The 18,347-nt window shown below is 32.3% G+C and overlaps 1 protein-coding gene and 1 pseudogene across 1 annotated transcript; both read right to left on the minus strand.

Moving 5' to 3' along the window:
* Positions 1-18,347, minus strand: part of LOC128162435 (multiple epidermal growth factor-like domains protein 10) — a 143,874-nt pseudogene that overhangs the window by 19,711 nt on the left and 105,816 nt on the right.
* Positions 7,611-12,214, minus strand: LOC128162442 (uncharacterized). Its single transcript, XM_052825656.1, has 5 exons — positions 12,196-12,214; positions 11,440-11,466; positions 10,706-10,841; positions 9,524-9,623; positions 7,611-7,891 (listed from the first exon to the last, which is right to left on the minus strand). The coding sequence occupies exons 2-5, from the start codon at positions 11,462-11,464 to the stop codon at positions 7,832-7,834; spliced, it is 321 nt and encodes a 106-aa protein (XP_052681616.1). The 5' UTR covers positions 11,465-11,466; positions 12,196-12,214; the 3' UTR covers positions 7,611-7,831.

Consider the following 18,347-nt stretch of genomic DNA (forward strand, 5'->3'; position numbering starts at 1 on the left):
TTGTGTGCAATTTTACGCGTTCGAAATGTGTAGATATTGACGTTACATGTTTATATTTCATTCATTAAATGTTTATTTTTTAAATCAACATGTAATATTTGATTGAAAAAATATTAATCGCGGTATTAAAACAAGACCAGACTCTAGTCATTCAAAAAGCACAACAAAGACGCGGAAAAAAAAAACTGCGTTTTTAATGCCGCTATTTTGACGTCGTTTTCTGAGCATTGTGACGTCAAAAGATAAGGGCCCTTTTCTCATGACGGCAGTCAAAAAGTAATAATGCCATCTACCTAATCATAAACATGGTAAATTTTAGTGACATCTTCGATTTATTTAAAACATTAATTTCATCTAAAAGTTTATTTAAAACTCATCGGCACGTTTTTTTTTGCGATCCCCCCTCACTCCCGATCGGTCATTCAACATCTAAGCTTACAAATCCATTTAACCAAACTGGCGCATTTCACCTCTCATTGAAAATTATCACCCTCAGTTTGCTTCTACTGCCTTAGATATGCGACAAAGGGCTCTAGGGAGGATAGAAGTTGACACGACTGCAGCATACTTTTGATAATCCCTTTCAAACATTGCGCTGATTCACATATTGGTTAGAATTACCAAAAAAGGTGATAAATTAAGGCTGTCAATGGTATTTTCTATCTCACACAATTTATTAAAACGTGCTAAAAATGAATACTTTTTAAAATATTTACATTAACACTCGGTGCAGGGAAATCCAATCTATATATAGGTTAAACCTTTTGTCCTCCATATAGACATTACCTAGATGTATAATTCAGTAGATACAGATTGAATGTTGGGTGGTGTTTTAATGTCAGATGTAATGCGCCGTTTGGCTGAATAGGTGGTAAGCTAAAGGAGTTGCAACATAAATTTAACCGAGCAAAAACTATCTGTTATTACAGTATGAAACAAATTCAAGATAGCGGCTATGTGAACGTCTTTTCTTATTTTGTAGAGGGTAAATAATGTATTTATTGTGACAAAACTTTAAATGTCAAGTGGGTGTGGACTTCGTCTACGGTTTGTAAGCATATTCGAGAGTGACCGCGCGTTTCTATGACCATATTTTTAATTCTAAAATCAATTATGTTAACTTTATATATGCATCAAATTACACCAATAAAGCACATACACAGCCGTTTTTTTTAAGTGAGTGCGGGTGTTTTGTGGTTTTTTAAACATTGAAACATTGTGGTGGTTAGGGCTAATAAATAAGGTCAAAATCTAGTAAATGAAAGGTGCCTACAGGTTTATGAAATTCAAGATATGAATTATTGCAATGATGCTTCATAACAATATCTTTGTTTCATATGGTGTACAAGAAAAATAATGTTTTAAACAACTATTTTCTATAAAATATGAAGGATAAAAGTAACAAATCTCGGAGTTTTGTCAATTTTTTGACTAATCAAATATATCTAGATTGCCTACAGTCTCTCCAAAAACGGCGTTAAACAATCTCTTGACCCCCTCTTTAAAATGATGTCAAATAGAACCTAGGTACCGGGATTACTTTTTTCCGTGATTAAATATAGAATGTCAAAATATTGTTTTATTTTCTACATAATTCCTATAAAGCCGTAAAATATGGAAAAGATTCTTCAAATCAATTATGACGTCATAATGGTTCTGGCACCAAAAAGACTCTCTGGAATCATTTCCTAGATCTTGACCTTATATATATTTAAGATGAACCCCTAATCATTACTGTAATAGCTAAGCTTTTAAAGTTATAGTTCTCAATTTAATACTGTGAGACAGTTTGTTCATAGCTTTTCTAACAAGTACACATTTTTAAGGAGTAAATGTCTGCCGTTTTGCAAAGGTTATTTTTATGTGAAAAGAAAACACTTGTTTAAGAAACAGCCCAATACCCAATATATATTCAGCTGAGATCCACGTCAAATTCTATATTTTTGTACATTGAATATTCTAAAATATGTTTTCAATATGTACCTGAATATATTTTTTCTCTTGTTGATTTTCTCCATATCATGGACACCACAAAAACGCTCGCGCTATAAAAATATTGATACCACAAAAAACAAAACGGCAAGTATTGTGTTTAAAGGGGGTCAGAGGTCATCAGATAATTAAGAGGGCGGAGTACAGTTTGAGTACATGTAAGCACGCTTTCGAGCAATGTTTCATTTGCATTGTATTATCTTTCTGTTGGATGACGCTATGACCTGTTGGTTTTAACTACAAACATTAGCAACATTTGTCAAAAAAAGCTCGTTTGAGGAAAAAAAATGTTAAATTATGAAATAAACATTAATGTTCTTAAGTATAAGCTATATCTGGGCCTTTGGGAAAAGGAGAATTGATTTAAGCAAGCCCAGCCTTTAATCACGTCCTTACCCGCCTAATCATAACTTAATAAACGCATTTTAGAACAGTTACCAAGTATTATATATTTATGGACCTTAAATGTGATGTTATATCTATTTCTATTACTTAACTGTGTCTGGATGTTTTGATAATATACTATAAAAATCACAATTTCAGCCTCTGTTAAATAAAAAAGAATGTCCATTATCTGACATATATGGGAAATAAGGAAAATTAAAAAAAGAAAAGATCCCTGGACAGACCTAGGAGGTAAAATGTATTTTTTTAATTTGATGCTTTTTATCTATTGCTTTCATATGTGGAACTTAAAAATGACGTAAAAATGAGCAAAATTGATTTACATGTATCTGAATCAAAATCCTTAGGGATCTTGTGTAAAACCCCTGTCACACCGGAGCTGCGTTCTCACGGCGATCCCGTCCTTAAATATTGGAAAACGCCAAGGTAAACGCAGTAGAGTCTCCTACAGTGCCGTAACAACGCAACGGCATCTTCGTCCGTCGCGGTGGGATCGCCTTGAACATTTAAGAACGCCATGCGACGGCACGCACTTTGAACATGCACAAAGTACGCGCCGTGGCTTGGCGTTCTGATAAACACGCCGTAGAAGCGTAGTGAGGTCGCTGTGACAGCGCCGTAAGATCTCCAACAGCGCCACGAGAGCTCCGTCGGCGCGCTCAAGGAACGCAGCTAATCGCAGTGTAGACGCAGTGATAAATCAATTGCACTTGCACGGAGACCTCACGGACTCCTTTGGGAGCTCACTGCGTCTCTATCGCGCTCTCACTGCGCTCTCACTGCGCTCTCACTGCGCATCCACAGCGTTTGAACAATTTTTTTGTTTTCCATTTGGCTTTCACACAGCGACGCCAAAGAGCTGTTGCTGTGTTCATCGCGCTCTCGTGACGTTTCTTCTGCGTTTATACCGCGCTCCAACGGCGTTTCTAGTGCGTTGTTATCAAGACCACGAAAACTCGAAAAATGGCTGTTGTACAATAGCAAGCGATGTAATAATATTATCAAACTGGATGTAGATGACTATGTAAAAAGTAGCATTTGCTAATATTCCAAGACCAATCAATGGACGTAGATGGAATTCATGCCATTTGGTTCTGATGTATTCACATCTTTTCTATGTTTTCTAACAACTAATAATGGATCTTTTTTGTAGACCTGAATACTAATAGTTTAATCCTAGTCCTTCACAAATTGTTTAGAAGTAACTATGTTTCAATTACAATGTACCTTTTCATAACATCAACACAATTTTTTAATCATTTATTTACTAGTTGTAAATTCTTGTTTGTTTCCCATACAATTGTATAAATTAATATTAAACTACCAAGAAGTAAAGAAAGTCTTGTGAGCGCAGTCAGCGCGCAGAGCACGCCGTGGACGCGCGGTAAAAACTCCTAGCACGTCATGAGCGCTCGGCGGAGACTCAGTGAGAGTGCAGTTAATCGCCAAGTAGAACTCCGTGGAAACGCAGTTACACGTCGTGGGAGCTCCGTAAGAACGCCTTGGTCGCCGTCAGGACGCCGTGACATCTCCACTTGTAAAATTTTCAAATAAAACTGTATATTTTTTCGGAATTTTCCTTGCGATCCTACGGCGATTCCATAACTTTTACAACGCCGTGAACACGCCGTGGTGATGCAGCTTGGTGTGACAGGCCCTTAAAAAACAAACGACGTGGTAAATGTCTGGGCTTTTTTTTTGAAATATGAATTATAGCAGCATGAATTATGTAAAGGAATTCCTTTTAAGAATATATGGCGGACTAAATTAGACCCGGTCCTGTTAACTTATCAAAAACAGTGTATCAAATCATCAGGAAAAGACCCACTCTTTGTGGTTTTACTGCTAAAAAGGACAGCAGATAATTGACGTGTCAGATGCACTATGTCAAATTATTACGACACGACAGGAATCAATTATTAGTGGTAAACAAATAAATCGTAATATGTGTGTAACACATTAGAGATCACATTATCCCCTCTCCTTTTTACGAAAAAAAGACGTATACATTCCGTGTCAACTTCAACAGCAAAACCACTTAAGGAGAATGGCCATATTTTTCGCATTCAGACTTTAATATCAAAACAAAAACAAATTTATTGTTGATGCAGTTTAAAGTAATTTTATCGAAGTTCTCAATTTATCTAATAAAACTGATATGTTCAGGGAGTTTTATTTTCCGTAAAAATTCAAATAATCACAGCAAGTTATTCTGCTGGCATAAAGTTTTTTAATACCTTGTTTTCACATATGTATTTAATGACACTTTCATTTCAGAAAACTGGACGAGTAAGTAAAAAAAAAGAAATAACTGTAGTTGAAAATAACATTGCGTGTGAATACTGGTTTTATCGACCTTGAAGGAAATCGATGATATTGAAAAGCATTGCCCTGGAATAATTGTAATGAATACGCTATATGACTTAAAATCCATCATATCAACAAATATTTTAAGAAATATAATTAAGCATATACATGATTCCGTCTGAATTCAAGTTAGAAATTTTAAATCTTGATTATCTCTTTATGTGTAAACGCTTCGATGATGCCCTTATTTAAAAAATAAGGTATCATTTGTGGATGTATATCGGGATATTAATACGGGTTGGTCACGTGATCAAATCCCATTAAGCACGAAGGCAAATAATGACAATTACAATGCTCCATACTTTCTTTTTGGAGATGACCTAGGGAGCCGCTTCGATTAAGATGACGTAAAAAAAAATAGTACAACAATGTTGCAAGTATTTGATTATCATGAAAGAAAAATATGACAATACTTTTGACAAGACAATCCTTTCTTATTATAATAACGTGAAACAGAAAAGAAAATCCACTTGCACGACTGAAAATACGATTGAAGCTTGGCGAAATAGTACCACTTTTGTGGAAGTCGCAGAGCGGTTGAAAATTTGAAAACCAAGCGATCGAAAGTTGAGTTAGAGTCTACTTAGGCATTTTCAGGGGAAACTCTGTCGCAGAATCAGATTGAAAAGCAATATGATTTTCCTCCGACATTATATAGAAAAGCTATTTTAACTTCAACGTTCTTTTTACGGAACAAAACGGACAGAGAAGGACGAAGAGTTAAATTTGACCGTGATCCGTGAATGGACTAAACACGAAAGGTTCTGATATTGCGTTTGCGATCTTGGTCAAGGCTTGTAAAAACATCAGAAATAAATTTTACTGAATTAACTCCTTTCAAATTGTGATTGTAATTATCAAGAACACCTCGTTTCGATGTCAAAACATAAAACATTATTCTGTTTACAGGCCTATCTTCCCTGAATCATCTATCCCCCGTAATTAATGTTATATTTTTTTAGAAATAAATGAATAAAACTTCGGATAACAAAGTACAAATACATTTATTTTTTAATACCAAAATTATGTTTTCATTACGATATATTATTTGATAGGTGTGTTTCAGCACAAGTTGGTTAGTTTGAGCATATAGAAAAAGAAGTAACCTAGATAATTCATGCGCTACTTTGACCTCTTGACCCATAATGATGTTATGCAGAAATAACATCGGATTGCGCAAACAGTGTTATATAAGGCAACACACTTGCAAGTGTAAATATTAGTATGTAAAATTACTATGTGATATATGTAATTAGCCACCAGAAAACCATGTTTATTGAGTTTTTCCAACAAAATGTGCTATTCTTTAAAAAAAGAAGCAACATGATTGACATTGTGTTTCGGCGCCTTTTTCCTTGATTATGACGTACACTCAACAAGCCTGGTTTTGTCGTGGCGACTCACATATGTTAACAAAATTATTAGTTAAAAACGGCTCTATACTGGAGTGTTTGACATCATTTCATGAATGGCTAAATAATACACCGAATATACATAAACCAACACTATTTGCTCATAACTGCAGAAAATTCGATAGTGTTGTTCTAGGCAGATCAATGAGAAAATGCTCTGATATAACATTGCAAGACTGCATTGTTGGATTCTGTGATACCCTGTCTATGTTGAAGAATCATGCGTCTTGTAATACCACAAATTCAACTCTAGCGACCCTTGTGCTGGAAATTCTAGGCTGTACATTCGAGGCACATGATGTACTTGAAGACAGACTGTACATATCTACAGAAACTTGTGGAACATCACAGTACATATTCCTATTATTTAAACTATACTTTCAGTATGGATTATAAGATGCAAGTTGTACTCCAAATGGAAGACTCTAAATCTAACTTGCAAAATTGTATGCCCTTGTTGACAAAAAACAGTGCCTGAGAGCATGGTGAAATGGATGTCTCTCTCTGGGCTTTCAATGCATCATCTACAGTTAGCGTACCAACGAGGAGGCTTTGAAAAGCAGAGGTAACCAAACGCAGGGACATTAACATTTCTGTTGTTGACTTATTGAAAGAAAGATAACAATTTTTCATACATAATGTAAAGATATTTTCTTTTATTTCAATAATTTTAATACTTGATACAGCACATTTTAATTTATTTATTTTACATATATATATATATATATATATATATATATATATATATATATATATATATATATATATATATATATATATATATATATATATATATATATATATATATATATCTATTGAATGTTTTCATATGCAGGAATCAAGTGTTATCATACTCTACTGAATACAAATTAGCAAAACCTTGAAGTTTTATATATATATATATATATATATATATATATATATATATATATATATATATATATATATATATATATAAATATATATATATATATATATATATATATATATATATATATATATATATATATATATATATATATATATATATATCTATTGAATGTTTTCATGTTCAGGAATCAAGTGTTATCATACTCTACTGAATACAAATTAGCAAAACCTTGAAGTCACTTCTCTTTCCTTATATAAATCTTTATGGGTGATAATGCATTATCTTTGAAAGACGCATGGAAACATTGCATAAAAATGTTTGATTTATCATAATAATCATTAGTATGAGACAGTAAAATGTCATTTGCTTTAAAATTTACACTTTCAATTTTGGTACCTGAGGATCGGAGAACCTTAAGGGCTTTGGTACTCGGTTGAATGGCAGACCCTTAAGCGCCTTGTTTATTTTTAAAAACAAACTCAATATATTATTTGAAATAGTTGCACACTTCATTAGAAGTTTTACCTAAATTTATTTACAAGTATAAAAGATATAAAACAAACAAAAGCGTGATTTCTTTTATTTTGAAATCAAACATATTATTGATAGAGTAAATAGCAATAAGAATAAGGAAGCCGTTTGCAAAATCTGCGAGACTGTTCTTGAAGTCGAAGAAAACACTTTTTAGTCATAGCAAGGCAGTAAAAAAAAAAAAAGATATTTAAAGCACAGTAGGCTGGATTTTCTTAGGGTGTCTGCATATGAACTTGATTCAAACTATCCACTAAGGAAGGGTAAATTCACCAATTTTGACAATCTTGATTCCAATCTCGTTTATCATGGGCTAGCAAAATATAAAACATCTTTGAGTTAGAATAATTTAACACCGGAGTAACAAACTAAGTACATGTTTACTGCTTTTATTACAAAAGGTGCATGTATCTGGTATGTGATATATACTTATACAAATAAAAATATCTTACTGAAATTGTATTTTTAGAGAATTTATCTAATATGTTAAACAAGCGTATCAAAGAGGAGCAAATATAAAAGTCAAAATCGAATTTGAATGTTTTTCAGTAAAACAATAAAAAGATTGGGTTGTACAGTACCGACCAGACCTAGTTTAACAGAAGGTAAACCCAACAAAACCCCGAGTTTACTTTCGGGGTTCACTGGAGGAGAACGCGAGTAAACCCCGAGTAAACCCCGAGTAAACCTTAAGTAAACCCATACTGGATCCTGAGAGTAAACTCCGATCATAAGTATACCCCTGAAAGCAGACGCTACATGTGTATTTGGAATATACATGGGGCAGGAATTACAGGCAGTGAGATGGTAAAATTAAAAGACGGAGTTGTTTCACACTTAAGGGTGTTGTTTACTCAGGGTTTGAGTTCTCAAATTCGGATTGTTATAAAATGCAATTTAATGAGTCAAATTTTTTGTAAACACAAAAAGTATTTATAAAATGAATTATTATTGACAAAACAATCGATATTTTTACTATATTATGAAATTAGGCTCAAACAAAAATAGACTTTTAGCCAAACAGAGGAAATTCGGACTAAATTTTGCAGATTTTGTTTTCCGCTAATTTTTTTTTGGTAGTACTCTAATATTGAAAGTTAAGATTTTATATTTTAGTATTTATCATTTTGCATATTTTCTGTTAGTTCTAACCTCACTTATTCATTAAAATAATCTTATGACACGACTTTCACGAATATTGAAAAATGCTTAAAAACGATAAAAGACACCATATCTCAAAATTTTGATCATTGACCTCATATAGATTTTAAGCCAACAGAATAAGGTCAATATAAGTTGTTCAATGCTATAAATGTTTTTGTATTATCATCATTCAATTTTTTGTAAAATCAGATCAATAATGGGTATGAATTTTAAAACTGATAGAGGAAATTCGGACTAGAATATTTTTTAAAATTGTTGCTGAAATCTTCATGCATTGTATCTTTTTAGTGCCACTACCATTCATAAACTGTATTTTATTTTTTAAAGTGTTTTATTATTTGTAATATTTTAACAATTAAGAAAATCTCAATCGTAGTGTAAAATTTTACGTGATTTTTCTTGATTTTTCAAAAAATATTCAATGGCCATTAACTCAAAAAGTAGGTCATTGACCTACTTTTCTGAAAGTGAGAAACAACACTACAATCAAAGGTCTATAACATACAATAGATGGTTTTTCATTATCATCAGTGGATTTTTTTTTTCATTCTGAGTAAACGTCATCCTTAAGTGCGTAAATTGGACCCAAAACGCAAATCCAAAATAAACCCTGAATGGACTCAAAGTAAACCCCGAGTGAACCAAAATTGTTCAAAAAGCAGACTCAGAGTAAACCCCAGGTAAACCCTGAAAGTAAACCCGGGTTTTAGCTTGGGTCTGCTCTGGTGTTACGTTCGGTCTGATCGGTACTGTATCTACACTTTTGATTATATACACTCACCGTGATAACAGTCCCGTTGACGTCTATCTGATGACCATCCGGAATTTCTACGTCAAAGCCGTACAACTCTCCATTAAATGGCAGCCGCACACTTACACATCTAAAATTTCATTACAGAGGGAATAAAGTTGAATTACTCCTACAATTATTTCATATTATGGCATCAAAGAAAAAAAAATTAAAATACCAATAGTTCAAACTTATCTGAGCATATTTTAATAAATAACGATGTTTTTTGACATGTATCGGGCATCGATAGCTTAACACCACTTGGACCGTGTGTTGTGTGCGTACAAAAGTTGTTCGATAATGACGTCGTTTATGAGAATATCACTTGAACAGTTAGTATAACATCTTGGAAATACCAACCTGTAACACTTGCTTTTCGGCATCAAAATTTGTGAGGCCATACTATCACATGAAATAATCTTTCGTGATCATGGTTCTCTTGGCAACTACATACCTTCTACCGTGATTAAGTAGCCATATTTTGTTTCCATTTTCGAAATAGTGAACCCATGGTTCTTCACGAATAATTAACAATGTAAGCAAATTGTCCTTGATTGAATTTTGGACACATTTCTATGGAACTTCTAACTTCTAGAAAAAAAACCTTTTGACATCTTTTTAAACAACGCTTCATTTACAATTTCCTAGCAAAATACACACGTGCATCCAGCAAGGCGTGATACTTTGTTTACTTCAAAGTTACACATGTGCTTGAAAATCAAGCCCAGACCTTTTCACCGATCTCCGGAAACAACACGCATCAAAAATTCAAATGGCCTCGCATTATTACAAAACTGGGATAGTAAGACCTCTTACACATTGTTTTTCATCTCATAAAAAAGTCAGGTCCTGTCGCGTGCGGAAACGCCCCAAATTTAATGGAAAATTCAGGATTATTTTGCCTCAGCCATGTTCGACGTGAACCTTCAGTGAAATACAGTTATGACTCTGCAAAGCGTGTGCTTCTTTGATTAATATTTCATGTGAAATAAAGTGTACAAGAGAGAAGATTCGGTGCTCCTCTAGATACACTATCAAGACGTTGTAGAACTATTTCGTTTAGAGAGGAAAGGCAATTGTATGATATGTTGACATGAGCACAATGAGTCGGATGTTGTGCACAGTGCATATGTATAAAGTGAGAAAGAGGGCATTGCTCACGGGGCTACTCACGTAGCAGTGATCGTCGAGTTCATTCTAATAGTTCCATCGTGGTGTGTGAAATTCACTCCCCCCAAAGGTCCGTCCTGTTGCTCTCTTGTTTTTGACAACGTCACGTTTGTCTCTCTCTTTCCATCGCTAAAATTCGCTAAAAAGAATTTCAGTAGTTTAGTAGTAAATAATCTTTATAACGTTTTAAGATGTAAGCTTGAATACTACGTAATATGCATTATTTGAATGTACGGTATTTATTTTTGGAATATCAAATTGGGTTTAACATTTATTACACCGCTCTTCAAATTTGTATTACCACATACGTTGAAAAAAAAAAATTTAAACTTTGATAATACATTATTTGATATACTCATTATTTAATTGTATATTACTTAATCATCTAATGTTTTAATAATATAATAAGATAGGCCATGCAGTTAAAATGAATACCGGGCGTTAGCGCAATATGATAGGTCATTTGCACGGCCTGGTGTGTTGTAAGAACGATGTTCAAAAATAAGTATTCAATGCTTAGATTTATTTTTATTGAACTTCTTGCCTTGTCTGCAAATCTGACGCATGCAGATGATATGTAGAATGTAAATAATTCAACATCATGCAGGTACATTGATACGAGAAAGGCTGAATTACTCTGAGTTTCAAACGGTTGTCAGAATTACATTGCAAAGTAAATGCTTATCGGACTTGTTCGGATCCTGTTCAAAAAATGTTTTAAATAGTTTTTAACGTACCATTGAATTCACTCATCGCAGCCATTTCTGAAATATAAAACGTTGATAGCTCTATTATATGACTTTTTTAAATTTTTCATTTGCCATTGCCAATGTTAATTTTTGTTTAATTTCACCATTCTGCAAAACATTTAATTTGTTAGTAAGAATATATTTTTAATATAAAGTGGGCACATTTATATATTAAATCATTTTGAATACGAATGTTCATTAATTATACCATGATATAAAAATGAACGACATACCCCTTTTATAAAATAATAACCATTGACTTAAAAAAGAAGATATTATTTGACGAATTCGGTGAATATACATGTACGCTAAACAGTATTTTTTCATTACATAAATAGATGTGATGTTGAATTTAAATGGATATTTAAACTACGTATTTATCTTTTGAAATATTGCTGTTTGTTTAACGTTATAATTTAAATTATGTTTGAGCAGGTGTGTGTATTTAATGGTAATAACTTTTTAAAGCATATGAGTGTGCACATATATATTTAAATAGACAAAAATCAACAAAAAATTAACGTTTAATGATCAATTTCAACGTTTACACAAATACACACAAATGTACACATGTTTATTAAAAAATAGACAAATTTTAACAAAATTACGTTTAACTATCAACTTCAGCGTTCACACATAAACCTACTTAAAAGTTTTATGAAAAGTGCCTCATTTTTAAAATAAAATCCATATTTAAAAAATTAAAATCTGCACAATTTTTTATTGCAAAAAAAATATACTTACTTATGTAAAGAAACTTGCGTTGCAACGATCCAATTACACCCCAAATCTACATTTGCGGAGTTTATATAGAAAGAGGGGTAAGACCTCCCTCAGGTCAAGTGTCAATATGTGAACCAACCAATCAAAATAAAGATTGCCAAGTATGGTTCAAATGCCATAGAAACAACATTGTTTTAATCGTGATAATATATACATTAAAAAAATTCCAGTAAAATATAATTCTTTTCTACACACAATACATACAAAAGACATTAGAAGCGCTAGCACATTACAATATCATTAAACAATGCAAGATTTAGAATGTAAATCTGCTTTGAAATTTATGTAGCTTTTCCAATTTTGAGCATAAATCAGATTGAATATCTAAGCGAGGATAAATTTGTAAATTAAACCCGCCGGTGACTATGTGCCAAGCAAAGGTTCATTGTGTGTAAAAAAAAAATAATGTAAAGCATAGATAGCATTCTACTTAAGCGGAATACAGAACAAATCTACAAGAGATATTGCTGAGGTTTTGGTAAGCTTGATGAGTTTGTCAAAAATATCATAAAGCATAATTGTTTTATGATGATGTATAACAAGCAATGAGTAACATAATTTGAGTCCGTTCACGTGCATCTAAAACTTTACCATTCATCTCAGTTCAACGAGGATATGGCCATCCGGCATTGTTGTCTTATCCCACCATCGATTACTTTTGAGGTGAAATGTTTCAGACAGGCAAATGATTTGAGGTCATTAGGGCAAAACGGTGGTTGCTACTAGGAGGACTGAATTTTAGACTTTTTGTGATCGGCTTCGGCCGATCACTGTTGTGTCCATATGAGGCATCCGGCAAATGCTTCAACGTGCGCACACATTCCGCTTGCATAAGTAGTTCTTATAATCAAAGTACTGAAGAACTGACGGGAGTTGATTTTGTCGATGTCTATTTATTTCAAAATCAATGATATGTTATTTTGCATGAGAAGTACATGTAGTGTCTAATTTGCAATTGAATTACGCTCATTTTTATAAAATGAATTTTTTTGACTTTTTCGACAAGAATGTTGAGAAACCCCTCATATGAATCATGTTAAATAATATTTAAAGATAAAATTAATTCAATCAAACTATGTATCAGTAATAGAACTATTTCTCGAAAATTGTATGGATCCAAGCAATATTTAACTCTAGTCTCGTTCAACCAAACGCTCGGCTGACACCGTAAATCTCCGACAAGGATTTACGGAGACAGCCGAGCGTCGAGTCGAACGAGACTATATTGAACTCTGGCGTAGGGATACATACGACTACAAAAAATATTTAAATTGTTCGTACCATTTAAAATCTGACTATTTTCAAGGTATCTATAAATAAGTAATTTCCTTGAAAAACAATGCTTTAGCATACATTACATCAAATTTATCAATTATTTTCAAGAACTAAGTCTTGTCAGCAGCAATGATTTGTGCTGAGGTCCAAACACTGTTTCACTTTCGGTTTGTCTGAGTAACTGCATAGAAGAGTTGATTAAAATCAACTCCCAAAAACTTGAAGCTCTGATTTAGTATTTATATAACATTTTACTAAGTGTTATTTCAATTGATTTAGCTTAAGAGATGCAAACATACATTAAATACAGTTCGACCTGTTAATTCAAGAATGCACATTTTGTCTCACGCGTAAGAATTTCGATCGAAAGATTCATTCAGTAATGCAGTTGACTTCGATGAACTGACCTCGATCATAAGAAGATTCTCCATGAACTGACCTCGATCTACTGATGTTGCATGATAATAGCTAGGAAGACGGCTTGATTTATAAACAAGGTTACGTTATAATGCGACCTCAATAGCAAGTTATGATGGCACCAATGTTTTTCAGTCGCATTAAATTATTTTAATACAACTCTTTCTTTGTATACGTGTTACGTGAAGAGCCCTACTCAGTATTCTGAAGAAGAAGATACATTTACATTTAATAATTACGTTAAAATATAAAACTAGACAAGGAGCTTACGAACGGCTTTCTGCAAATTTATTTCAAAATTAAATTTGTTGACGGTTTATAATATGATGAAATTACGGTGTACAGATTCAAAATATTCTATATCTTGTAAAAATACAGTACTTTTTTCATCATTTTACATCAAACTGAGCATGTTGATTGCTTCTAGCTATCTATATATCTTTATTGCTGATCATTCCTTTAAAAGGAATACTTGTTTAATCTCCTTGAGAAGGAGGGCTGTGTATTAAAAGTTAAAAAAAACTTTTTGAAATTAAGATTAAAATATTTGGGTTTTTTACCTGATGTAAACTTACGGCTAAACATATCGCACTTGAAATCTTAGGGCATGTCTGATGACCATCCAACCCTCTTAAGCGTCTAATTTACAATGTTCTTTGAAATTACCCGTTCAGATGCTCAAGCCAATCTGGTGAGGAATGCAAGTCATTGTTATTTTCTCAGAATACCTCGATTTCAAAAATGTCTCTTTCACCGGCTAGAACCATGCATTTAAAGTAGCGGCTATGCGTGGCATAGGGTGGTGACATCAAATCGGGGAAAACACAACCAGAGCGATTAAAACTGATAATTGTCTAAATATGTGTCTACATGTTTGCTCTAAAATAATATATTCTATAAAACGAACAAACATTTGGGGTTAAATGTTTTTATGGAAACTTTTTTTTTAATTAAGTAAATTTATGCTTCAGACCAGATACGACGCTCGGAGTGGCGGTTTTTGCTCGGAGTGTGTGCTTTGTTTATGAAACTGGACTCGTTTTTACATGAAGTTTTTTTAGGGGGGTGGACAAAAGAACACATTACGTAACGTTTCATATATGATAAACATTGTACGTAGTTTAATTTTTGATTTCGGAACTATTTTTTTGTTACTGTAATAATTTATCAATCATTGGCAAAAATAAATCCTCAAAATCCTGAATAAGAATAAATTTTAATTTTGCAATCGTTAAGACTTGAGATTCTGCTTTACATACACTCAGGAAGAAAGTATGTCAATTTTTTTCTTTTCACTATATATTAATTTGAAAACAACATTTTTTTTTTAAATTGTTAAATGGAAACCCCTTGACTGATTTTAAAAAGACTTTCATAATCTGTAGCTTTTTTGCACCATATTTACGTATTTTCCAAACCTTTTGTTCCAGAGATTTGGTATTAACAATCCAAAGTAAGATTTTTTTGGCTCGCACATTGCACATAATATATAGTAGAGCTCTTAAAATTATCTTAGAGTTGTGTTTTAAATATAAAATTTTACAAATGAGTTGTAAAAAAAAGTTTTCAATGTATGTCAAAAAGTGACAATTGAATCTACTGTAATCAATATGAATTTCTTCCAAAATCTGGCAAAAATTAACACCAGGAAACCTTTTAAAATTAAGTCTTGTTTTTCTATGAAATATACAGAGAAAAAAGCAATAAAAATTGACATACTTAAGCTTTTGGCGCGTGAGTGTATTTCAAAACATGAAGAGATCCGCTATCTACGTTTTTAAAAAGTGTGGGAGTTTCAAAGGATCTTGTTTAGAGTGTTTTAACAAATATACATTTTAAACATAAAACCAATCTGTGCATATCGCAGTCTTCCTTTCAATGGTTGCAGAGGCGTACTTTGTATAAACAATAATGTCAATAGATTGTTTGAAAGGGGGATGAAAGTTTATTCAAAGAAATGAAACTACTTTTGATAAATTGTAGGAAAAAATATTTAAGTTTGGAAAGTGTAAACTTTGAATAAAATCGGTTTAAGAGGGAAAAAATATTCCACATCCACACAAAACTTCACCATTTATACAACATGAAAAAAATCGTGGAGGTGTACAGGGGGCACTATCTTACATGGTTTCCGTCTATTTTTTCAAATGTAAAACATCTTTCGGAGAGGAAGAGTGGTAGAAACGGAATTTTTCAGTAGTATTTCATCTCACTCGATCATTTCATGCATGAAGAGGTCTTGTAGAACTTATTAAAAATTTGAAAATATTACATTCTACATGAAAAGAGCAAACGTTTGGTTTCATTTGATACATTTTCACAGTATATGTACTAGTGTCATCTTTAGCTATATAGCCCTGCGTATGGTTCCGCCTGGGTCATATTTACACTATCTAAGTGTTGTTTTAACACAAATTGATTACTCATCAAAATCTTATTTATTATTCTCACGGAACTTAGCACAACTGAACCACTTTCAGCCAGCCAATTTCTGATTAAACAATTATTAGTCAACATTATTCTTCATCACAGTCTCTTGACTCATACACGTTATAGCAAGCTATCTGGTAACAGTTACCAGTATAACATAACAGAAAGATAAACTCAAAACAAATGAGCACATACCAGATATACTGATCATATTATACATGCTTTGAATGAAATGTCAATTGTTTATAATTATTGTGTAAATTCTCACGAGCATACCATAATTGTTTATCACTGAGAGATACAGAGAGAAAGAAAGACAGAGAGAGAGAGAGAGAGATTTACGAGAAAAAAACATCTCGTAAACATGCCAAAAAGAGTCTAACAGACATCTTATTTATCCTCCGAAAACAATTACTGTAAAAAGGTTTGATTAAAATATAAAACTATCAATTTTTAAAAAATTCTTCATTAAATTTCATCTAAAAAGGTATGGTTGTATAATCTTTCTTTTAGTAAGACATATGTAACGATGTACATGAAAAAAATCAGTGAATAAAAGTATTCCTTTTTTCTATTTATCAATATAGATAATTTTTTACAAATATTATATAGAATGTCTAAAATGATTTCGATGGGACTGGATAGGATCAAGAAGGATATGTGAAGTCTTATCACCTCGTTACGTTTAGAACTAACATGATTATATGCTTTATTCATAGTGTGTTGTATCCTCATTTTAACCACAAGTGTGCCTATCTTTTGGCCAGTACTAGCTGTAGGCGTGTCCAGTACATACTCGCCGTATAGATAGCTGAAATGACGCTATGGGCTTATCCATTTTGATCAGTAATATCTTTCATTTTCAACTGCAAAAATGCGATATATTACCAATAGCATACTGTACGTGCATTTTTAATATCTCTTAATACAATCTATTTCCTTTTTTCATTAAATACTGGTCTGTTCAATAAATGCCAAGCATTCGAAATAAAAATTTTTTTGAAAGAACTTGTTATCATTCTTATTAACCAGATATAGTTCACCTTAAGACTATGTAACAAGTGATATAAATCAGGTCTTTGTTTGAATTGTGACTAAGAGGCATATTTAGTAATATATATTTAGTGCATTTGAAATATCATGATCAAATTTTTAATTCTTAAATGTTTCTCTGTTTAAACTGATTTATTGCAAAACCTTATTTTCTTTTCATTAAAAAAATCATTACTATAAATTATGATATAAGATCGCCGATATGATTTGAAATAGGTTTATACCAATACATAATTGGAATCGGAAAATGTGAAAAAAGAAATATCTTATTAACATTGTTTGATGCATTGATACATATCTCAGTTTTGTCAGCCTCAGAATATAAATTTCATAAAATTGCCCCCACTTAACTGACACACTTTTCAGTTTCAGTTTTGGATTTCAGTTTCAGAATATAAGTTTTATAAAATTGCCTTCTCTTAACTGATAAACTTTTCTTACCAGTTTGAATGGAATTGCGTTTATACTTATGAACAGGATATCAAATAGTATGCCATATGATAAATGTACTTTAAGCTTAGCCGAAATGTGATAAATGATTCTATTATACATAATTTTCTTGTTTATTATGAATGCCAATTAAGGATTATTTTATGTTTAAAGAATTGATCTTTTTGTACAAGGTTTTACACAACCAAATGCCCGCTTATCTTAGTGTGTTTCGATATACAAGAGATGTTAATTGTCGCCAAACCAGATCAAATGATTTTATGTCAAATATTTCATATTTACCACGTCCTAAACAGAAAATTACACACGTTCCTATAGTTACTCGTCGGCATTTCTTTGCAACAAACTTTCCCAAAATGTCCGAAACTCTACTTCAGTAAGTAATTTTAAATCTGTATCTTCAGGAGTATTTTCAACAGAGCTAATATTTAGCTATTATAGTCCTTTTATAAATCACTTTTTAATACATGTATATTGTAACAGTAAAA

The sequence above is a fragment of the Crassostrea angulata genome, chromosome 9 (genome assembly GCF_025612915.1).
Source record: "Crassostrea angulata isolate pt1a10 chromosome 9, ASM2561291v2, whole genome shotgun sequence".
NCBI classification, from domain to species: Eukaryota; Metazoa; Mollusca; class Bivalvia; order Ostreida; family Ostreidae; genus Magallana; species Magallana angulata.

Excerpts from the sequence above, each read along its gene's own strand:
- LOC128162442 (XM_052825656.1), bottom strand. The coding sequence starts at position 11,464 with ATGGCTGCGATGAGTGAATTCAATG. Across the intron at positions 10,842-11,439 it reads TGCGATGAGTGAATTCAATG|CGAATTTTAGCGATGGAAAG; the intron begins GTACGTTAAAAA and ends AATTCTTTTTAG. Across the intron at positions 9,624-10,705 it reads AACTCGACGATCACTGCTAC|ATGTGTAAGTGTGCGGCTGC; the intron begins GTGAGTAGCCCC and ends ATGAAATTTTAG.